Raw genomic sequence first — 24,792 nt, forward strand, 5'->3', positions numbered from 1 at the left:
TCATTCAGTTCTTTATTAGACCATCAGGTATTTTAGACAGGCACAGTAACACAGCTTCACAGAGTTAAACAAATGCAGCATAAACAGAAGTAACACACCTTCACATAATATTCTACAACAGATGGATAACTGTTGTTTTGTATGTGGTGGGTGTGTGGAATGATTTGGGGCAGATGGGGTGACTTTGTCACTGTGTCTTCCTGATACCCCTTCCCTTTGTTCAAATAGACAAGTGTCCAGGTATGATGTGCTTGTGGCCTTGGTTTCTTCCAGCTCGAAGGTAAAGTCTTTCCAGTTAAGAGAAAATGTGGGCTGAAGACAATAACATGCGTTCATTTTACATGTACACATGGCTGTGCTGTCCTAAGTGTGAGTCAGCATTCCTGGGAGCTTTATGCATGCCTTTTTAAAAAAACACAAACCCCACTAAGTCCTAATTATATTTAAAATTCACCAGCGAGTCTCTTCTTATGTAATTTCCCATGTTTAATATTTGAATGTTATTACTCCTTTTCCTTATGCTCTCATAAGGAAGCCTGTGGAGTAACACCAGAAACCAGTTTTCATAGTTAAAGCTATGCTTCTAGCTATTGTCCCATTTTTATAAGGACAGAAAGTCAGTAAATTGACACTACATGTGGCAGGCTGGTTCTGGAGCAAGTAGGAAAGACTAAGTTAGTTGTCTGAGAGCAAGTTCGTCCAGTGTGTAACCCCAGACCCAGCATGGTACCTGATGTAGTAAGTGTTAGTTACAGTCTGGGTAGTGCCTGGCCATGAGTAGTTTTACCCCTTTGGGGATATTATATACAATCACGGGTGAGGGAGAAATGCCAAGATAAACAAACTGTATGTATGGTAGACGGTGAACCCTGTTCATCAGCTTTAATGTTACTGTGGTTTATCCTCCGTTTTAGACTTAGCCGGTGTCTCGTGATTGTTCTCAGTGGATAAATTGTTAAAGTTACTAGTTAACTCATACATTCCATTAGTGGGATGGGGTAAAATGGGCCACAAACTTTCTAATTTTTTATTTCCCATTGCTACCAAATTGTTGATGCTCTTAATGACAGAATTCTTTTCTTATTGTAACCAGTTCCTCAAGTCCTGTGAGCAGTCTGCATAGACTAGAACCATCATTCCCAGTTACCATTTTCCTGTTTCCAGATCCATGGAGCATTTTCACCTTCTAGATTAAGAGGCATGTGTTACAATTTGATCTCAGTAGGATGGAGTGGAGATGTTTTCTGTTCCCTTGTGACTCCTGAGCCAGTTTACAGTTTCTGTTCTGTATGTGTGAGTAGAGAATGCCAGTTAAACCCACAAATGTCTGAATGAAAGGTATGCTGTTTTTGTCCGTAAAGAAAAGAGAATTGAGACCAGGTTGACTTTCTTTTTTGAAAATATCATTTTAAATTGTAATTTAATTACAGTAGTCACCCCCTTTGCCCTCTTCCCTCCAATGCCTTCCATGTTATCCCTGCAAACTCATGGGTTCTTTTTCTTGAATTAATATTGTTACATATATGATACATGTGTATAGCTGAAGCTTTCCTGTGTCAGCCAACAGATGGGACAAATCTCTCTCACCCGCCAGTCCCACAGCCACTCAGACCCAAGTAAACACGCAGAGGCTTATATTAATTATTACTGCATGGCCATGGCTCGCTCAAGCCTTTTGCTAGCTAGCTTTTGTATCTTAAATTAGCCCATAACTATTAATCTATGTATCGCCACATGTTCCGTGGCTTTACCTGTGTCCTATTACACGTTGCTCCATGGGCGGCTGGCTCTTTCGCCTTCTTCCTGTCTCTCCCTTTGAATTTCCCACCTGCCTCTAAGGTGCCTTTCCATAGACCAAACGACGTTGTTTATCAACCAATCAGAGCAACACATAATCAAAGACATTCCCCCATCACATATGTATGCATAACTATATGAATATGACCTGCTTAGTCAGTTTAGTGTTGCTTGTGTGTGTGTGATTTCAGGGCTGAGCACTTGGTGTTGGGTAACCAATTAGGGGGTTCATCCCTGCAAAAGACTAATTCTTCCTCTCTCAGAATTCCTTGGTTGCCTGTAGTTCTTTGTCTAGGTGTCGGGTCTCATGACTTTCTCAACCATCTTCTTTTATGTTTTATAATTGTTAGAAACCCATTACTTAATGTCAAAATAAAACAAATTGAAGCTTTTAAAGCATCATACTTCAGAATTGTTCTTAGAAAATAAAATGTTGAGGCTTATTCCAGAAGATAAATAGCTAAATTGCTTATTCCTACATTGTATAGTTTGAAAATAGAAAGTAATCTAGCCAAATAAAGTTAGTGTGCTCAACTGAATTTATTTTTTTTTTATAATAAAATAGAGTTAAGAAAACTGATCTAGTGATCTTGGAAGCATCAGAAACCGCCTAGTGGAAAGAGGGAAAGCCTCTAATGTCGGCGTCCTTTAGACAGCTAGACATAGAATTTCACCCGAGGAGGCTTCCCGGCCGGAGGCTTCCCAGGCCAGAGGCTTCCCAGGCCAGAGGCTTCCCAGGCCGGAGGCTTCCCAGGCCGGAGGCTTCCCAGGCCAGAGGCTTCCCAGGCCAGAGGCTTCCCAGGCCAGAGGCTTCCGGGCTGGAGGTTTCCCGGCCGGAGGCTTCCCGGGCCGGTGACTTGCGTTCGCTGCACTTTCCATTGGCCCCGAGACTGTGCTTCCCTGACTGTGAGCAGCTTGGGTAGGATGGGTTCCTCTGATGCTGTGAGTGCTGAAGGTGTCGTCTAGTGAGCACATTCTTGTTTCCTTTAGCCTTTAGTTTGATTTTTGTCTTACTTCAGGAACCTTGGATCTTTCCCGTGAGAACTCTCATCGTTTCTATCGTCTAAATTCTTCACGTACTGATTCCTGTCCAGACCTATCAATAGTGACTTCTAGAGCTTCATGACACAGCAGACTTGGGGGGACTCCAAGATGGTGTTTTCAGGATGTTCTTGGCTATGTGGTGCAGTGTGTGCCTGCATGCATGCCTGCATGCATGCCTGTGTGCATACCTGCATGCGTCTCTAAGAGCCAGAAGATGTCTGGAGATTATCAGATTCAATCCCCTGAGTTTTCTAGGAAAACGAGCTTAGAGAGGGTTGGGAATTTACTCAGGGTTCTGGAAGTTTCGAGTGATGAACCTGAGACTCCAGCCAAGTGGGTAGAACACAGCCTGTGTGCTATGACAAGTGCTTTGAAGGGAGAGGGTACTGCAGGACAGACAGACAATGAGGGGCACGTGTCTGTGGAAATGCTGCAGTTGGTCATCAAAGGAAGAAAAGGAGGAAATAGAAAGCATCAGTCTTCAAAAAGTGCAGCTCTGAGGGGCTCCAAGGCCTCGTTGGTGGGCTTGCCGCTGAGATCAAGACAGGGGCATGAAGCCCAGTGGTGAGTGTCCATCCTCCACTCTTAGATACTCACAGCAGGGGAGGAGACAGGAGCGAGAGGGTGGATGAAAAGGATGGGAAGGGACGGCACCGTGCTCAAGTGAGTCTTCGGTGATTAGTAAAAGTTGTTAAGTCGCCTGTGGACGTGTCTCTGGGGACTGTTTGTGACCAACGGGAAATGCGTCTACATAGAGTACCCTGGCTGCTTCTCAGCAGTGTGGTTGTCCTGAGGGAAAGGACTTGTGCGATGGTCTAAGCTGTGAGCAGCGCTCCCCACTTCTTTCCCAGAACCGTTGGGAGTGACGGGCAGACAAACTGTGGGTCTCCAGGCGTGGGTATTCGGGTATACCGTCACCAAACTGAACAAGCGAGGCTTTTGTTTAAGGAAAGCAGTCAGCAGTCTTTGTTACCAATAACAGGGTTCGAATTTTCAGGTGGAAAGCAGGTGTTTGAAAGCGTGCATGTGGCAGCACACACAGTGTGCACAGATTTTCCTGTAGGGTAGAAGTGAGTTTTAAGGTATGTGGTTGTTAATACTGCTTGAGTAAAACCTGTTGCCTGCCATTTGGAGGATTGTCAAAGCTCAGTGGATATTACTGCAGGCTGTTAGAAAATCATATGTAGGTGAAAAAATACGTTCCAGGTTCAAGACAGACCAGTGGATTTTAGATGAGAACATGAAGTTTGTCAGTCCATAGAGTTTTGGTTCCATGTTGCAAACCTTTAAAGCACTTGCCAGATTTTGTTGTAATATCTCTGAAATGTCCAGAATTATCTGCAAGGCTGTTAAGGTCCTCCTTCAAAAAAAAAAAAAAAGACACTCCAGCTGACTGTAGAACTGTGCATTTCCTTTCTACACTTAATAAAACACAAGGAAACAAACCAACAGTTTTTTTAAGGAGCAAAGGAAGCAACTGTTCTGTTCCTCGGGTTTCTCCCGAAGTTCCCTGGACTGTTTAGGGAGCTTTCAGCTCCAGTTAGCAGAGCACCTAACTCCGCTGATTCTAACAGGGATGTCACTTATTATCTTCCCTGAAAGGCTGGAGACAGGGCCACCTGCAGAGGGGATCTAGGGGCTTTGTGTGATGCTGGGGTGCTGGCACAGCCTCCTGCAGCCTCTGAGGGGCAGGTGCTTCTTTCTTTTGATCAGGATCAAGGAGTCCCAGAGCCTGCACAGCCCACTTCCTCTCCTAGGTTTCCAATGGGCAGGGTTGGGTCACATGCCAATCCATCACTGCATGATGTACTGTGATTGGCTAGGAAGCTGTTATTTAGAGTACATGGATATACTAAGGCCACCAGAGTGAGTTAAACACACACACACACACACACATACACACACCCTTACCCTTTATGCTTGGCCAGTTAACTGGCACTCCATTTGCCTGAGTGTCCATTAAGAAAGGCAGCATGATCCCGGGATCTGGGCCCACATCTGTCAGGGTTGAACTGCATCCCTGCCTGTCTGAGCCATGGCTCCCTCTGGGGAGTGATGCTTGGGCTGGAACATGAGCTCAGTGATCCTTGGCTCCTTGGTTCCTTCTTTTATTCACTCACCCCTTCATTCAGTGATGCTCACTGATGGCTTACTCTTGTGCAAGACACTGCGGAGGACACAGATCTTCCCAAAATGCTGTCTGTCTAAGCACGGAAGCTCTCCACCCTCCTGCACTGTGAACCCAGTCAAAGCCCAGAGGAGCAGACCATCAAAAATGGCTTTTCACTAGCAGGATAGTCGTGGACTAAATTGTTGGATGCCCTCAGCAAAGAGCCCCCGCCACAAAGCTCGTTAGTGAGCCGTTACATCATGTGAGTCTTCTCTCCTCTCATTAAAATGTAAAACGTCTTCAGCAGTGAAAAAGAGAGCCGCACATGTGTTTGGAAAATGATAAGGCTCCAGGAGGAATGTTTATGAGCCTGGCTGGCTGTGAATGTTCCAGCTCGCTCAAGATCAGAAAGAGTGGGGGAAGAGAACCGGCCATCCCGGAGAGGACAGCTCTGAGGAATGAGGTTGTTCTCTGAAAGCCGAAGGACACACACACTGTAGCTCTCAGATAAGGTGCACAGGGCCGTTTTATTTCTCCGAGCCAGGCTACTGGAACTTTGCAGCCCTTTCCCCTGCCCGGGATTAGAAGTCATGTGATCTCCTCCTTAAGTAATGCTTGAATCACTGTGAGGGAAGCAGGGGTTTTAAGTTGATTTGGGGACCAGTAAGTGGAACATATCAGGAGGAAGAGTTGAGATTCCTGAAGAGAAAATCTTGGAAATAGTTAGCTCTATCCATGGCAATGGGAGTCTCCGTCCTTGAGAGTCATGTTGTTGCATTACCCAGAGTGCTCAGGTGGATTGTTGTGGCACTGTGGTAACACCTCTTCATTTGCTCTGAGGTCGAGCAAAGGGATCTGAAATAAAAGTAATTTCTAAAAATATGTAATTATCAGGATCACAACCACAAGTCTAAGTGAGAGCTGGGATTATTAACAACTTGAAGCAGAACATGGGCGATTCATTTCTTTGCTAGATGTGTATTAAGCACTTACAGCCTGTCGGGTGCTGCTGTCACTGGGCAGACAGTAATGATCAAGACTGTCTGAGTCCTTCGGTCCTTCTGGTCTAGGGTATGCGGGATGAATCAGCAACCTCTGAAATGAGACAATTTCTTGTTGGAGTAAATGCCTTGAAGAACACAAACCAAGGAAACGTGGTTGGGGCAAGTGAGGGTCTGCCACCGTTCTAGATTAGGCTTTTTGTTTGGTTCGTTTGTTTTGGGATTTTGTATTTTTGTTTGTTTGAGATGGGATCTCACTATGTAGCCTTGCCTGGCCTGGAACTCACAGAACTCAGCCTGCCTCTGCCTCTCGCGTGCTGTGTGCACAAAGCAGATGTCTTAGAGGAACTAACCTGAGATTGAGTTGAAAAAGAGTCTTCTGTGAGATGACTGAGAACATGTCCAGTGCAGAGAGAACATATACTGAGGCCTAGGCAGGAACTCACTTGGCACATCTGGGAAGCAAAAGATGTCAAGAGGCACGGCCGAGGTGCTCTCGGGTAGGGTAAGGTTGGGTGGGGGCAGATCTCAGCAGAGCACTCGCAGGGGCTTAGGTGTGAGTCCGTTCCGTGGGAAGCTGCTGGAAGGCAATGAGAGTGGTGGGCCTGCCTTCCTTCTCTGCCAGCTGACCGTAGGTGCTTTGAGGAGGATGTGTTGTAAGGGCCCGGGATGCAGGCAGAGAGGGCAACAGAGGGATGTGGCTTCACAGGGGAAGAATGCGCTTCTAGAAGGAAGGAGTGGCCAGTGCTGAGTGCAGACAGCTCCGGTATTGGCGTAGGCAGAAGGGAGCTGGGTGACCTGCTGGGCGAGCTTTTAGGGGCGGTCGCTGTACCAGACCACCCTCAGCGAATCAAGGGAAAGTGGGAAATGAATGGGAACGTATGGGAGTGGAAGCCACTCTTTCTGAAATTGACGCTGTAAGAGTGGCAAAGAAGTGGGACTTGGTCTAAGGAGAAATCTGAACTCAGGGATCATTTCTAAGACAGACCTTACGACAGCAGATCTGTCGTGATGGAACTTGAAGAGCGGCCGCCGCAGGCACTGGACCAGGTGAGTGATTACAGAAGAGGCGGAGAGGGCACATTTATACGTTTTACTGAAAGCCAGAATTTCGTTACCTTTGGTGTTATTGATTTGTTTGAATTTTCTTGTATATGAAATTACCAACGTTCGCATTACCAAAGTTCACATATTTCTGGCCTATTAAAAGTACCAGTTTCTTAGAATTCTATGTAATAGTTTAACTTAGACAACTTTAAATGCCTCTTGTGTTTAGAATGATACACCCTTTTAATTTGAAAATAACCTCAGGTCTACCTAAAAGTTGCAGTTACAGAGCAGACACTGACACCCCTATTTGGGTCTGCAATACGTTGCAGACCTGATACCCCCTCTCTCTGTTCTCCAGCAGCCATACCCTGATTCTTCCATAGTGGGCATTTCCTACACGGGAGAGATCTCCAAGATCATAGCAATTCAGGAAACTAGCATCCATATATTGCTACTGTTTCAGCCTCAGAAGCCCATTCAGGTCTCACCAGTTGACCCAGTGACATCCTTGACTAGGAGACAGTCCAGTCTAGAACCTCACACTGCATTTAGTTGTTACAGTCTCCTTCATTCTGGAACACCCCCCACGCTTCCTTGATTTTCATGACCGTGACACTTTGAAGAATACAGGTGAAGCTGTAAGTTTCTCCAGTCCTGCCCAGCACCAAGGTCCCACAGCCGCATAATAAAATAATTACACAGAGGCTTATATTAATTACCAATACTGTGGCCTGTTGGCTCAGGTTTCTTGCTAACTAGCTCTGACAACTTAACTCAGCCCATTTCTATTAATCTGTATGTTGCCACATGGCTGTGGCATTGCGCCTTGGATAGTGGCTGGCATCTCCCCCACTCTCCTCTCTCCTCTCCTGTCTCTCTTGGATTTTTCCCACCTGGCCCCATCCTGCCCTGACATAGGCCAATACAGCTTTATTTATCAACCAATCAGAGCAACACATATTCACAGCATACAGGTCAATTGTTTTATAGACGGGTCATTGATTTAGTTTGTTATGATTATACCCAAGTGCCGTAGCTAGCCTTCAAACTGACCTTACTTCTATTATTCACACCCCAGTAACATCCCCTCCCACTTGGTTCCAGGACTGCTTCCCTGGCATGAGTGTTTTAGCCATCTTTCTCCCACTATAACAAAACACCCGAGACAATTAACTTGTAAAGAGAAGAGTTTCTTTTGGCTCACAATCTGGGGTTCCAGTCCATGCTCCATTGCCCTTCAGCAGAGCAGAGGATAAGAATGGAGAATGTGGCAGAGCAGATCTGCTGCAGGAAGAAGGGGCTGGGGCCTCATAGTCCCTGCCATGCATCCGACTTACCCAAGACCCACCTTCTAGATCCCACCTCTCTTCAGGGTTCAGCTACCTCCTCCTATCAGGGCTCCAAGCTGGCAACCTGAGCCTCTAAAGCATAGGCCTTTGGGGGTGATTTAAAATGCAAACTACTAGCCAAGTGTGTACCGCAGAAGTGACTAGGTTTTGAAGTGATCTGTGGGGTCAGTTGTTTGGGAAAAGCAAGCATTTGTATTGGGAGCAGCCCTATGCACAGACGCAGGAAAAGCTAAAACATCTAGCCCACTGTGAGGAACTGATCTTGTCAACCATGTGAATGAGCTTGGAGGGTCAGATTCCCAGCCACAGGTCAGTCTTGAGTTGATGGTGGCTGTCGCCGGTGGGTTGGCAGCAGCCCTGTGAGAGACTTTGAGCCAGAACCCTAAGTTCCTGGCTAGTTCTGTAGTAGTAGCCAGACTAAAACAGAGTAAATGTCTGTTGGCTTAAGAAACATCATGAACACAGGCAGAACTACTTACTACATAAGTGATGTGACCGTTCATCACATCCCATCGGATGACAATTTTGACTTGTAATGATATTTCAATTTCTTGATTAAAGTAGTATTCTCTGAACTTTTCTACTGTGGAATTACTCTTTTAATTAATGAATATTTTAACAAAGCACCTGGAAATTTTAGAAATAACCTTAGTCCATCAAACCTTGCATTTTTCCTGTTTATTTTTCTCACTGTGAGATCTCGAATGACTATATTCAGTGGGACATAGCCCATCATGGTCATCGTCCGTTTCGATACTCCAATTGTCCGCCGGTTCCCTGGCGTTGCGTCTGCTGTCCCCGTGCCCTTCGAACATGTTCTCATCTTTCTTAGAGCGCTTCCCAATTGCCGGCACAAGACGCTTTGGGCTCATCGTGTTCTTTGCCTGCCCTAGCCCTGAAATCAGTCACTTCTCTGAGGGTCCCTGATTCTGTTTAGTGGAAAACTACATTAAAGCCAAGCTCTGGGCACTCGGTGTCCCCATTGTGCTGCAGGGTCCCTGCCCCCAGGCCCACTCAAACAGCACACGCCGCGGTGCCATACAGAAGTGCAGATGACCTAGTATGTATCTATTCTTATACATATCATAAGTATCCAGCCTCTTTGTAAATATAGATAAAATACATTTGTATCGGTGGGTTTGTCATGATGCTTTTCTAATTATGAAAGTATCCGGGGTTCATTCCAGACTTCTCCCTTTCCATGCTAATGCCACCCTTCCCCACGGGGAGAAATTGGCTCCCATTACCCTTATTATGCTTATTTGATTAGTCCCCATGTGCAATTAATACCCCATCACCCCTCGTCCAGGCCTTTCCCCAGGACAGATACCCTCTGTTCAGGCTCTGAGTCCCGTATGGAGACACCAACCTTAAGGATGTTCTCCTCCTCTTAGATGGGCCCAGTACCCAGTCCAGCTGCCCCAGGACAGTGTGTGCCCTCATGCCATCTGGGTCCTGGCACCCCCAGGCTGGCTGTCAAAGGCTGCCTCCCTGTGCAGATGTCTGTCCAGGGGATGGCTTTAGAGCTGGTTTGTGTAGGGGAGGGGGGGGGAGCAGGAGCATGGCTTTATAATTCTGTAATGAGTTTCAGTACTGAACAGGCATCCTCTTCACCACAGTGAAATTTCTCCCAGTCTTGGGTTCCAGAAATCTGGTTATACTGAGGTAGCATGGTATCTTCATCACTGTCCTGTTGCTGTGAAGAGACATCATGACCAAGGCAACTCTTATAAAGGAAAGCATTTAATTGGGGTGGCAGCTTACAGTTTCAGAGGCTTAGTCCATTATCATCATGGTGAGGAACGTGGTGGCGTGCAGGCAGACATGGTTCTGGAGAAGTGGCTGACGGCTTTACATCCTGATCCATAGGGAGGGAGGGAGGGAGGGAGGGAGAGAGAGAGAGAGAGCGAGAGAGAGAGAGAGAGAGAGAGAGAGAGAGAGAGAGAGAGACAGACAGACAGACAGACAGACAGACAGACAGACAGACAGACAAAGCCTAATGTGGCCTTTTTGAAACCTCAAAGCCCATCTCCAGCACACAGTTTCTCCAGTAAGGCCACATCTACTCCAACAAGGCCACACCTCCTAATCCTTTCAAACAGTTCCATTCCCTGGTGACCAAGCCTTCAAATATCTGAGCTCTGGGGCCGTTCTTTCTCAAACCAGTGCATAAGCTCATTGAAGTACAGTTCCAAAATCAACCAGGAGTGCTTCTAGTGTCCCTGAAAATGGTTACCTGCGTGACTGCAGGGAGGGACTTAGTTTCCATCTGGGACCATGGGTTTCTCCCTGAATTCTCCATTTATGTTTTTACTCATGTTGATGATGATATCGCTTGTGGACCATGTTTTCTTTGTAATCTTCTAAATTAAAAAAGAATTTAGCCTTCTTAAAAACAAAAAAAAACAAACAAAAAAAAAAACAGATACCAAATACAGATGTCAAGGCTGTCTTGCTGGAGACACTGAACCAGTGCCCGTGATGTGAGTCCTGGAGATCTGTGCATTGCACACTTGTGCATTTCTAGCTCCCGGTCAACCAGGATGGGAACTGGGGCTCCGCCGGAGCCTTTAAAGGCGTTTCCTCAGTTGTCTGAATGTACAGTACACAGAGCACCCAGAACTCCATGCTACACAGCGCCTCACTGGAGGGAGCCCCGGGAGTGGCGGTTACAGCAGCCGGGTTCCGTCTTGAAGGCTCCCAGCTCCACAGCTGTCTTGTTTCAGTTGTTTGTGGACCACGTTCTCTTTTAAGTGAACTGGAGGAGACCTTTAAAGGGAGGTGGGTGAAGTGTGCTCCAGGGCTGTCAAGGCCAATCACTGCCAGGAGGAGCCTGAGGAGTCCTGATGGCCAACATGACTCCTGGACATTGTTCTGGGACAAGGAGGATGTTAGGTGAGAACGACGTGTAGAATCTAACTGGCGATAACTTACTGCTATTGGAAGATGTTAATGCTGCAGGAAATTGTGTGGGGTATGTGGAAATCCCATATACTGTGCCATGAGAGGGGCCGCCGCATGGTGTGCCGTCAGGGGGGCTGCCGCTATGGCGTGCTGTCTGAGGGGCCGCTGCATCTGCCTTGGTCAGGAAGCTGTCACAGCAGCTGCTGGCTCCAAAACAGCCTCCTCAGCCACACTCAGGAAGTCCCTGCTGCTCTGCCGCAGGAAGAATGCAGTCACCTTTGCCTCCATCTACAGAGTAGATACTTCTGTCTGTGTGACCCGGCTGTAAATCCAAGCATCGTGTGAATGCCACGGTAAATAAAACCATGGTCACATTTTGAGGCCAGATGCCAAGGGAGTCTGGGATGGTTGGGTTTTGTTTTTTTGGGTTTGTTTTTGTTTTTCCTTTTTTTTTTTTCAGTGAACTCAGTATACTGGAAGGAGAGTTTGAGTCAGTACTGAAGAATCTGATCTTCTCCATCATAGTCTGTCCCTCTAGCCACCCAGCTGCCCACTCTGCATTATAGTAGAACTTTCGGGGGCAAAGGGAAGTAATGCTATCAGGACTGGAGATAAGAGCAGCCCCATCCGGACTCCTGCGCTGGGCTCGCTGTCTCCAAGGAGAGCGAGGTCTGCCAGAGGGGACAATGGGAGTAGGTGGATGATCTTCTGAGAGAGCAGCCCTCGCATGGCTGTGCAGCCAGGACGGGGCAGGCGGGGCCAGTTAGGCAGCAGGCCTTTCATTTGTTGTCCATTTGGGAGAGGTGTGAAAATGCACTTTAAGATAAATGTGTCTGTTGGGTTCCAGGAAGAATACAGAGGTTTTTGTTTTCTGTCTGTTTTGTTTTCTGTTTATTTGTACACACACACACACACACACACACCCCACACACACTATTGCATATGTATCCGTCAGAGGACAGCTTGTGGGAATCTGCCTTCTTCTTCCACCATGTGGGTTCCAGGGACCAAACGCAGGTCATCAGGCTTGGCAGACCATGCCTTTACCCATGGAGCCATCTTGCCAGCCCAAATATAACATAAATTTACAACTCTTTATCCCTGAATCTTCACACAAAACCAGAAAGAGTTGGATAGCAAAACTGAATGGCCATGACATTGTCACTTTCTCATTGTAACACGTATCTGCTGGAAACAACTGAAAAAGAGGATAGATTTGTTTGGGGGTCGTGATTTCAGAGTTATTAGTCCATACATGTTGATTCCATTATTTCTGGGTCATGGCAGAGCAAAGCATCGTGGTGGGGTGGTGGGTAAGGTTGCTCCCCTCACACCAGGCAGGAAGCAGAAGTGGCAGGGGAAGAGCCCAGGAAAAGATCTGCCACTCAGAGGCTTCCTCCAATCAGGCTTCACCTCCTGCATCCCTGCTCTTCCCAGTAACACCAGCAAATGATGGATCCATCAGTAGGTCAATCGGTGGTGATGTCGGAGTTCTCACGATCCCGTCACCTCCCTAGAGCCCTTCAGCGGGCAGCCAAGCTGTGAACACGTGACAGTACAGACCCGAACGGCATCACCCACAGACAGTGCTCAGCTCGGACTACACTGCAGGGGATTCAACAAATCTCAGAAGAGAGGTAGATCGCGGGGATAACGCCAGGGCTTGTGCATGGGGACGAAATGAGGAAGGAGCCGGGGCATCTGATGAGGCTCAGAACACAAGGACCCAGGAGTAGCTGACAGGTACCCACTGGAAGACATAGCTGGTAATGTTAGTGTGGCTGCTGATGCTGGGAGGGGTTGTTCCAGATGTGTCCAGCTGTCCTTGGTGAGTTCTGAAAGGGGTGGAGCTGACTAGATCACTTAAACTCTTGAAACCAAATAACCAAGGCTCCCTGCCTGGAAAGCAAACAGATGTGTGGAGAAATTACTGATGTGTCAGAATGGAGCAGGACGTTGACCGTGAAGATGAGGGAGCCAGGCAGGCACATGCCCTGCATCCCAGCACTTGGGAGAAAGGCAGAAGGATCGAGCATTCAAGGCTGCATAGCAAGTTCAAGCCTAGCCTGGGCTACATGAGACCCTTCCTCAAAAACCAAAAAGAGGGGCCTGGAGAGATGGCTCAGTGGTTAAGAGCACTGACTATTCTTCCAAAGGTCCTGAGTTCAATTCCTAGCACCCACATGGTGGCTCACAACCATCAATAATGAGATCTGGTGCCCTCTTCTGGTCTGCAGGGCAGAACACTGTATACATAATAAATAAATCTTAAGGAAGGAAGGAAGGAAGGAAGGAAGGAAGGAAGGAAGGAAGGAAGGAAGGAAGGAAGGAAAGAAAGAAAGAAAAAGACGTAAGAATCCGCACACAAAGACAAACGGGCGTGCTTTTGTGCATAGTGATGCTGCAACGGAGGGGGAGCGCTGGGAAGTGAGGGATGCTCTCCTGAGTCCCACCGCCTTCCACAGGCTCAGGGGAACTCGGAGTGCGCAGCAGGCCCAGAGGCCAGCCCCACATGAAGTTCTGAGAACAGCGGAACATGGAGCCTACAAACACCCCACAGACTACAAACACGTGCCAGCAGCGAGATGAGTCCGTAAAAGGCTGGCAGTGCAATGTGCCAGTTATAATGAGCTAAAATACAAAAAGCCTTAAATTCAGAACAAAAGAAGACATTGAAATGATTTAAAGTGTCCAGTGCTGACAATAGGCGAAGATTTAACGTGGATAAATAGGCACCCTGAAAAAGAAAAACTACCAAAACAGTGTTGCGAAAAGAAAAGCCAGTCTGGTGTGTGAAACTCCTAAGCTGGTGTCGTAGAGCACACTGCACACCTGAGCGTGTCGGCCTGTGCTGACTAACACCAGGTGTGTAAGTAACCCTTAGGGGCGAGCGTCCTGGAGGCTTCCGTACACGTCCATAGAGACTTCCTGTGGAAAGAATACTAGATTGTCATAGGTGTGGTGGCTACAATACCTCAGCCCAGGAAAAGAAGTGATAGTGGGTTTCAAACTATCAAGGAAAAAAAACATGAGCTAAGGACACCATCTGCAAAGCTATTAAGTGTAAAAATAGAGAGGGTTTCGTTGTCAGTGAGAACCAGGGATATCGTTTCCGTGGACAGTAGAAAGGAGCTTTAGACAATAGGGCCAGAGGCGTCTCTGTGCCTCAGGGGAGTGATGCTGAAGGCCTGTGTGCTAAAGCTGGTGGCGCTCTGGAGAGGCAGTGGTGCCTGCCTGTGAAGGAAGGCCCAGCGCAAGGCAGCGAACTCATCAGGGGTGCCCCTAAAGGGGATGGTGAGCCTCCGGCCTCTCCTCATCCACTGTCTGCATCATAGCAGCTTCTACCACACGCTCCTACCAGGACACATGGCCTCACTACGGGCCCCAAAGCAATGGACCAACAGACCATAGATTAAAATTCTTAAATCTGTGAGCAAAGAGAAACCTTTCCTCTCATTGTAAGCCGATTATCCCAAGTATTTTGTCACAGTGATAGAAAGCTGATGAGCACAGACACTGATATAAAACTCATTGTCACTAGTAAACCGTGGTTGTCCGTAGATCCAAAATAAAGGTGTAAGGGAGAGGCCGAGATGCCATAGCTCTGGGTCAATAGTGTGCATCCCTGTATGTTACACAGCTCTGACGGAGCTAAGACAGGAAGGGCATGCACAGGCAAGGTCTGTTCTCAGGGAGCGCACCGATGCTGGCAGTGGTAGCCTTGATATTCTGGGGCTGCTGTGTGCTTGTGTGAGATAAACAAAGCATCAGTATTTATAAATTCTGTCATCTTTGTTCATCATCCTTGGCATGAAACACACACACACACACACACACCACACACACACACACACACACACACACAGAGAGAGAGAGAGAGAGAGAGAGAGAGAGAGAGAGAGAGAGAGAGAGAGAGAGAGAGAGAGAGAGAGAGAGGTTTGATAATGAGAATTCCCAGGGGTAGCACGAATCTTAAAAGGTCTTATTAATATAAACAAACCTGGAGCCGGGTATTGGGTTAAAGCTGGAAGAGCAGAGAAGCAGAACCAGCCACAGCCATCTCACCTTGCCAATTCCTCGGCTGATCCTGTTTCCTCAGACTGGAAGCCTCTGAGTCCTCATCCAAATGGATCTCAGCTGAACTGCTGCTCAAAAGCCTAACAGCTTAACCGACTCTAGTTCCTGGTCCTCACGCCTTATATACCTTTCTGCTTCCTGCCATCACTTCCTGGGATTAAAGGTGTGTGTCACAATGCCTGACTGTTTCCAGTGTGGCCTTGAACTCACAGAGATCCAGAGGGATCTCTGCCTTTGGAATGCTAGGATTAAAGGCATGAGTGCCACCATATTCTGGCCTCTATATCTAGTGGCTGTTCCGTTCTCTGACCCCAGATAAGTTTATTAGTGTTCACAATATATTGGGGAACACAGTATCACCACACCCAGGCCTGCAGTGAAATCTTAGAATGCAAATTTCCCACTAATATGAACCAGGGCTTCTGGAAGAAGTTGCTGATTCCGGCCTGTGTCAGGAAATATCTAAAATAAAAACGAAACTTGTTGATCCAAATGGCAAGAAAGCTCTCAGAGATAAGTAGGGTCCTGTCAGCAGGACCCGGGGGACTTGAAGAAGCGGTCAACGCCGCAGTAGAGCGAAGCTCAGCCCGTGTGTTTAAAGCCGTACATTTGTAAGGAGCTTTACTCATGTCACTTTGAAAGAATCACGTGGTGAAAGTGACAAAAGGAATAACACAATTCTTAGAAGGGTGTACTGAGTAACCGGATGAGAGCCGGGATGAGGGCTGGGCGTGTATTTATAGGATAGGAAGATGGGCATAGAAAGACGAGAGTACTGAGCGTTCCTGAGGAGGAAAGGGACAGCAGAAGACATTCTAGAATAACACACCACACGGAACTTCCTGTGGTAAAGGTGAGGCCCCCATCTCCACTGCCTAACGCAGTAGCAATTGGCTGTGTGCGGCTGTCATGCACTTGGCACGTGGCAAGTAGTCCTGAAGGCTATTTTAAATACACTTAATTGAAATTCAGTTAGGGGTAAGATTAAATTGCCACACACAGCCAGTTGCTATCAAATTGTAGACTTTGAGAGGTGCATTTTGGTCTTAGGTGTCTATATTCTAGCCCTCCGAATGTGAGCTAGATGTCTCCATCTAAGAAAATACGTCAATTTTATTTTTTGCAAGACCTGAACAGATTTCCACTGCCTCTTCTCGGTAGACTCAAGACTAGGCTTCCAATGTGTGAGTGCCTTGTTGGAAAGATGCGAGCCCTTGGATGGCAGAACTAGACAGAAGCAGTGGACACTGATGGAAAAGGCGAGAACAGTACCCATAGCCCCAAGGCTGACGACGCTGAGGACGCTGGAAGGAAGAACCAGCAGATGATAGGGCTCGTATTTCCTGGTGGAGACTGAAACAAAGACCGAGATCAGAGCAGAGACAGGTTGCTAGGGCGCTTGCTGAAGTCTTGCTCCACTATGACCTACGTCTCTTAAAAGACCAGATCAGAGTTTTGACCTACTGAAGGTTTTCTCCCAGAAAGGCTGAGACAAATGACCATCACCTGATCTGATCCTCTGGCTAAGCTGTGATCAACAAGGCATATAACAACCATGTGGGAGAAAATACCGAAAGTGTTGATGGCAACAGACAGAACACTGGGGAGGGAAATGGATCTTACGAGTCAAACTCTTACTAGAATTTCTGGAAACGCCTAATGGGGTTTGATGTACACCAAAATGCTGATCACAGACAGGGCATAAGATTTTAACATACATAGAATGGCTAAGATCAAAAACACCAATGACAACCAATGTTGGAGAGGATGTGGAGCAAAGGGAACACTCCTCCACTGTTGGTGGGAATGTAAACTTGTACAACCACTGTGGAAATCAGTATGGCGGTTTCTCAGAAAATTAGGAATCGAACTACCTCAAGACCCAGCCATCCCACTCTTGGGCATATACCCAAAGAATGCTGATACATACCATAAAGATACATGCTCAGCTATGTTCATAGCAGCACTATTTGTAATAGCCAGAACCTGGAAACAACCTAGATGCCCATCAACGGAAGAATGGATGAAAAAAATGTGGTACATATACACAATGGAGTACTACTCAGCAGAGAAAAACAATGAAAGCATGAAATTTGCAGGCAAATGGATGGAACTAGAAAAAATCATCCTGAGTGAGGTAACCCAAACCCAGAAAGACAGTTATGGTATGTACTCACTCATTGGTGGATTCTAGATATAAAATAAAGAACAATCAGACCACAACCCATAGAACCATAGAGGCTAATATATATAGCATGGAGGTCCCTAGGACGACTGTGGCATATAATAAATTTCAGTTTTACTCAATTATTGAAAAAAAATAGCCAAATGAATGGAAACACATGAACTATGAACCAAAGGCTGAGGGGCCCCCAGCTGGATCAGGCCCTCTGAATAGGTGAGACAGTTGATTGGCTTGATCAGTTTGGGAGGCATCTAGGCAGTGGGACCAAGTCCTGTGCTCATTCCATGAGTTGGCTGTTTGAAACCAGGAACTTATGCAGGGACACTTGGCTTAGTCTGGGAGGAAGGGACTGGACCTCCCTGGACTGAGTCTACCAAGTTGATCACAGTCCTCGGGGGAGGACTTGTCCTGGAGGAGGTGGGAATGGAGGGTGGGCTGGGGGTAAGGGGAGGGCGTGGGAGGGGGGAGAATAGGGGAACCCATGGCTGATATGTAGAACTGAATGGTATTGTAAAATAAAAAATATATATCACAAAAAAAAACAAAAAACAAAAAAAAGATTTTAACATACAGAAGAGAATCATATGTGGTTGTTAAAATTAAATGTCGTCTAATAGCTTAACCACCAAATTTTGTCTATTAGTTTAACCCGCTAACCATAAAATCCTCATGATATCACTGAATTCCGAAAACATCTCAGGCCTACCCAAGCCAATGTACATTTATTGGTTACTCAATGTGTGCAAGGCCGAGAAGTCCTCAACAGAATTAAACTATAAAGGGGCGCAGACATTAGTTCTGCGTCAAGTCTAAGGTAGAGATTATTATCAGAAATGGCTGTATTAAAAGCGGCCCCGTTGAACACAGCATTAAAGGGCACCCCTGGGGTTTTCTTTGAAAACATCTGGTGTGTCTCGTGAATTTCTGCCTGTAGTGCTTTCTCTTCTGTGAGCGGAAGCAGCAGTTAAGGCTGGATGTCATCAGTGCTCAGCGTTTGAGGCATCAAACAATACATGTTAAGAAGCCTGTAAATGAATTGGTAAATATATTACCCTAACTAAGAACGCGACATTCCTTGAAGGGAAATACAGAACACACTGTCAAGATAGAACTGAGCTTCATAGATAAAAAGAAATGAGTCTGCCATGTGATTATCATATTTTATGTCCAGAAATAACAACTGGCATTTGAATGAGGGGCAATAGGTCTTCTGCCTTTGAGGCTGTGAAAAACTTAAAAATACATTCCCTCTGTTTAAAGCCAGGAGACAAATGTAGATTTTTTTTTTTGGTCATCAAATTATAATAATAAGCTAGTCTGTCTACTGGAATGCATAAAATAAAATAGTCTCACAATTGCTACAGTGTGTAGTGTTTAAATACTAGTTGTTGTTGTTTTTTTGATCTGGAAACAGATGTCCTCAATCTCATAAGAGACTGTGCAGTGGAGATGTCTGATTTCCCCGTTTCTTTTCAGCAGCCTCTGTGTGGGGTCATGGATGTTGTTTTCTTTCCCACCTCAGAAATGCATAAGTCTATGGGGAAGTTAAAAAAAATCTACACATTAGAAACTAAGAGGTGAATCTAATATTGCTGCTCATACCTTTATAACTAAACATTAAACTCCAGTGTAGCATTATGGCATTTTGTCATTTAAAAGAAAGTTCATGTTTTCAAATGCTCTATGCTCCTAGCACCTAGGACGCAGAGGCAGGGGGATCAAAGGTAGCCTAAGATGCATGATAAGACCTTTTCTCAAGAAAAAAAACTCAGTTGTGGGTCTAAGGCTAGCCTGAACTACGTAGTAAGACCCTGTCTTTAAGAAAAAAATTAAGTAGTCGGAGTATGACTCAGTAGTAGTATGTGTGTCTCAGATGTCCAAGGCCCTGGGTTCAATTCCCACCACTGTAAAAATTTAAGTAAGACCTTTTGCATTCTACATCTCTCTTCTATATAACTGATAGCGGCCATGCTGGACCAGGATCTGTCAAGCTTTGGCAGGTGTCGGAATCATCCAGGAGGCTCATTAAAACACTTTTTCTTGACCTCACCTCAGGTCCTCTGCCTCAGTAGGGCTGTCGTAGGAGCTGAGAGTCTGTAGTTCTGATGAGTCCCAGGTGCTGCTGCTACTGCTGGCTGGCCAGACCATACATTGAGAACTACAGCTTAGGTCTGTGAGGAGCTCTCTGTGACTGGATCAAGAAACAGAGGTTCCTTGTGGATCTAGTTCTTCCTGCTCCCTTTCTGCTATTCCAGCAGTACTGGGGTCTCGAGCTTTCTTCTGACCCAAATGCAGCAGTACATATTTTAACATGGCAGTTTTATCGTCTAGTGTAGACTTAGTATCGGAGGTTGGTTCTGGCTCCCTGGGTGGGTTGTTGTAAAACAATAGTGAGGTTATGTTGGAATCCTAAACCTTCCTGCCATTCTGTGAAGCCAGGTCAGCCAGTGCATGGCATTTTCTATTTACAGAGTTTGTCATCATTTTCTGAGACTCTGCTTTCAGTGAATCAGGTTCTGAGAAGCAGAGTGAGGACTCTCAATTCATTTCTTGATAAGAAATCAAAGGCGTTGGATGGAAGTGTGTGGTCCATTTGTGGTTTCCCTGGCACTACTACCACTGGGACAGGAGGGTCTCCTCCTCTGCTAATCACAAGGTTTTAGTTCCCAGAGGGTGCCCTTGAACATCCACTGCATGTTGGATGTCTCCTGTGATTCTTGCCAGGAATCTCATGCACATGGGGTCCCATGCAAAGGTCAGGATCCAAAGAGAAAATGGGGACCATCAGTTCAGCCGTACAAAAAGCTCATCTGAGTAACAGAGGGCGTAAAACCCATGCTTCCTTCCCCCATAGTGACTGAGAAATAAGATGGTGTCTGTGTAAGAGCTCTGAGAAGGAGCCAGCACTGGAGCAGTGCAGGTGGTGTGCTGACGGTGGAGTCCGGGAGATGCTGGGCTTCCTAATTTGATGGTAATCTCTGAAAACTAACGGAACCACTTTGTTAAGAGGTCTAGTTAAAATAGTTTGGCCCTGAATATTACGAACCATTAAAGAAGCCTAACTGTTCATCTTGAATTAAATTAACTATGGAGTTCCTATATTTTTCTGAGGCAAATTATGAACATTCAGATTGATATATTATCTTAGTCACTCACCATAATAATGTGTTAACCACAGACATTCAGTACTGCTGTGTCTGTATTTTGAAACCGAGTCCTATCCACTGGCACACAATGAGATGTAGCCATCTCAGGATTCTTTTACCTGGCCTTTTCTTCCTTTCCCTTTCTAACCCCTTCCATTCTCTCTCTCTCTCTCTCCTCCCTCCCTCCCTCCCTCCCTCCCTCCCTCCCTCCCTCCCTCCCTCCCTCCCTCCCTCCCTCCCTCCCTCCCTCTCTCTCTCTCTCTCTCTCTCTCTCTCTCTCTCTCTCTCTCTCTCTCTCGTGTGTGTGTGTGTGTGTGTGTGTGTGTGTGTGAGAGAGAGAGAGAGAGAGACAGACAGACAGACAGACAGAGACAGATGTTTGTACATCTGGAATGACTAGTTACTTCCAGTTTTATTCCAATGAGATTTCCTATAATCTCCAGCCATTACAGGATAGTATGTGTTATAAACAAAGGCAAATTTCATTGAGCCCCCTTGATGACTTTCTCTCTCTCTCTCTCTCTCTCTCTCTCTCTCTCTCTCTCTCTCTCTCTCCCCTTTTCATGTGTGAGTTTATGTATGCATGTTTCCATGTATGGGGCACATGTGTGTGTGCAGGTATGCATGTACATGTGCACGTGTGTGTAGAAGCCTGAGGTCGATATCAGGAATCTTCCTTGATCTCTCTTCAACTTTATTCTTTGAGGCAGGATCTCTCGGTCAAAACCAGAGCTCACTGCTACAGCTAGTCCAGCCAGCCAGCCTACTCTGGGGATTCTGTCTCTGCCTTCCAAAGCTGGAACTGTGAGCAGCCACTGTGTCCACCTGGCGTTTGTGACTTCTAGGGGTCTGAGCTCTGGTCTTCTTGCTTGCAGGGCCATCAATCTAACTGTTTGTCATCTCCCTAGACTCTACCTTAAAGGCTTGTGAGGGGAGCAAGGAAAGCCCACGTTTAAGTGCAGCACATCCTCTGAAGATAGAGATTCAGGGGTACAGATGAGCACTTAATGATTTTTCTTTTCCTTCAAATGTACCACACTTCCCGGTTTCCAGCAGAATGCTAACATTCCAGATGCCTGGAATGTTGACTACACACCCTCTCCCCAAGCTCCTGAGTCCCAGCTAAGCAAATAGTGAGCACCAGGGTGCCTGGGATTCCTCCCAGAGCACAGGAGCAAGACTGAGTCCCCAGCCCAGCAGAATGTTGTCTCGGTTGCCAGAGTGTGTAGAACCTTCTCAAAAGATGGTCGAGTAATGAAGTGTGTTGTTGTTTGTCCTTCTCCTTCACCATATCTGGCTTTCCGTCCCTCCTGACCACTGGCCTCTGCTGGACCTCTAAGCACACGCATGAGCAGCCACACTACTCATGTGTAACCTCTGTATCACTTCTAACTTGTTAGTGGACTCATGCCCTGAGGGCCCGCCTGCCCCCAGCTAACTGCGCAGTAACTGGTGGGCATTCAAATTGCTGAAAGTCGAGGGTGTGTCAGACACCCCCACCATGAATTTTGGCAAGACCTTCTAGAGACAGTGCCTTCCCCAAGGGATGGATAGAGATTTCAAGCACTGTAGTAGTCGGGGTGAGTGAGAACGGAGGGGCATTTTTGAATAGAGAATTCTTGAGTCCTTCAGAAAGGAAGGCAGCTGTGTATCACAGATCCACAGCTCCTCACCTGAAAGCCCGAGGCCAGATGTGCTGTGGAATTAAGAAGTGGGTGTTAGCACACCAAGATATAGTCACTTCATACTAACATCCCCAGTGAGATCTGAGGCCATGTCGGATGCATCTATGACACATTAATGTTTGCATGTAGTTGTGTGAGAAAGAGCTGAGATGGGCTGGATGTTTCGGGTAGCTTTTTGGTTGTCAAAGCTTTTAGAATTTCAGAACTTCAGGGAAGAAGTTACACATGAGTGAACAGTGGTTCTTATTGACTGACTGTTTGTACAATATCTTACCTATGTCAATTCATTGGCCAGAATTCATGTGAACAGTGGTTCTTATTGACTGACTACTTGTACAATATCTTACTGATGTCAACTCATTGGCCAGAATTCTTACTCTCCTACTTCATTGATTCCTACTTGATCTTCCTTTAAAAAACCAAGTGCCTGCAAGGCCAAAGAACAAAATGTAGGTATAGCCACCACCTGAAGATGCTTCCATGGAGCCGGATGGACACACAGCTATAAAGCTGCCGTTCTATAAGGGCCAGGAACAGGAGCCTCTGCCCTCCTCCCAGGCACTGTTCATCCGGCAGTCTTCAACCAGAGGAGAGACAGCAGAGGTGGTTCTCACAGCCCCTTCCGTCCTCTCTTCCCTCTAATGCAGCCTTCTTTCTCCTCTCTTACAGAACTCCCATCTCGGCTTTCTCGCAAGACAACATCTACGAAGTTCAGCCCCCGAGAGTAGACAGGAAGTCCACGGAGATCTTCCACGCCCATATCCAGGCCAGCCACGGTTTCATGCAGCCCCTTGGTAAAGAGGACACCGCCATGTACCGAGAGTACATCCGAAACCGCTACTTATAAAGACAGCCTTGAGGAAGAGGGAGGCACGCTGGTCTAGACTGTTCAGTGTCGTCTGGGAAGGAAGTCCCTGCATCTGGAGATACAGCTCTGTGGTGGAGGACATAGACCGCTCTTTCAGGATCTGAATTTGGTCCCCAGCACGCACATCGAGCGGCTCACAGCCTTCGCCTAACTCAGCCACAAGGGATCCAACGCCGCCTTCTGGGTTCTATAGACACCTGCACTCAAGTGTGTGTGTGTATGTGCACACATGCATGTGCACACACACAATTAAAAACAATACTAAAAGTAAAATCTTTTCAAAGAGTCCCCCAAGTCCTTTGCATCTGAAGCTTCTCACTCCTTTTTACCGTGAAAATTACAAACTGCAGGTACTAAAGGCTGTACTAAAGGGCTGTAATAAAGGCTGCCTCTGTTCCTGTTTATGCTTTTGATTTATTTTAGGAAAACTTCACATTATGAAATGTCCCCTGAAGTTTGCTCTCTGAAATTGGTAGGTTTTTGTGAGTGTCCACTATGTGCCAGGAACTATGGCAAGGTCTAGGAATATCCTAAGTATTTTCTTTTAGTAAAAATAAGGCAATGTACTTTTCTTCATAGTTGCCATTGTTAATTTATTCTGGGGGGTTTATATGTTAATTTTGAATTTTGACTGGGAAAAAAATATTTCCTTACCTGGAAAACTGTTTCTTAGGAAATATACTCTGAAGTGTTTATGGATAAAGGGACCAGATCTCAACAAAGTACCATCCAAAAGAGGGTTCAGGACAAGCAATGTGTGAGAAAGTGTGTGGAGGAAAACCCTAATAACCAGCAAATCCGGGGAGAGACAGGGCTAGTTCCAGCATTCTGAGAACTGCTCTATAAATTACGTAAAAAAGAAAACATTAAAATAGCTGCTCGAGGGCTGGAGAGATGACTCAGAGCTTAAGGAAGAGTGCGTATGGCTCCTCAGAGGACCTCAGGGCAGGTCAGTTCTCATTTCATGTTACTTATAGGAACAAGGATGTATATGAGATGTAGAAAATAAGATCAAGCAGGAAACTGAGATATAAAAAAATGGCATCAAACACTTTGTGGCAAACTGTTAGAAAAACATGGTGGAGTACTAACCAGATGTGCCCATCACCTGCTGTGGCAGCTCGCAACCAGCTGTAACTCCAGCTCCAAGAGATCCAGTGCCCTCTTCTGGCCTCCATTGGCATCTGCACCCACTGTACACACACACACACACACACACACACACACACACACACACACACACATACACTTTTAAAATATTTTTAATGGCTGTTCTAAACAACTTTGTGGTGCACAATTGTGTAATGTATTTGAGGCAGTATTTAGGCAGGTGATGGGCACATCTGGCTAGCACTCCACATCACATGGCACTAACATGGCAGCTGTGTTTTCTAACAGTTTGCCGCAGAGTGGTGCCAATTTTTAACGTTTCAGTTTTCTGCTTGATCTCATTTTGTACATCTCAGTTCCCAGAAAGCCCTTGTTCCTGTGAGTAACAGAGAAGAGAATCCAGCCATCTGACCAAGAAGGACATAGCAACGACTCTGGGACACTAGGATTCTCCGGGAGCTTTCAC

At 46.3% G+C, this 24,792-nt stretch overlaps 1 protein-coding gene across 2 annotated transcripts in view; it reads left to right on the forward strand.

The window, feature by feature from the left end:
- Fig4 (FIG4 phosphoinositide 5-phosphatase) overlaps positions 1–23,787 on the forward strand; it is a 117,998-nt gene extending 94,211 nt beyond the window's left edge. Inside the window, exon 23 of one of the 2 annotated variants that reach the window (XM_006982781.4) lies at positions 23,018–23,787. In XM_006982781.4, coding sequence (XP_006982843.1) covers positions 23,018–23,195 — 178 coding nt within the window. In that variant the 3' untranslated portion in view covers positions 23,196–23,787. The remainder of the gene's footprint in view (positions 1–23,017) is intronic. The other variant, XM_076552409.1, reaches the window with a different exon arrangement.
- Positions 23,788–24,792: the final 1,005 nt, after the last annotated feature.

The sequence above is a fragment of the Peromyscus maniculatus genome, chromosome 16 (genome assembly GCF_049852395.1).
Source record: "Peromyscus maniculatus bairdii isolate BWxNUB_F1_BW_parent chromosome 16, HU_Pman_BW_mat_3.1, whole genome shotgun sequence".
In the NCBI taxonomy this organism is placed as follows: Eukaryota; Metazoa; Chordata; class Mammalia; order Rodentia; family Cricetidae; genus Peromyscus; species Peromyscus maniculatus.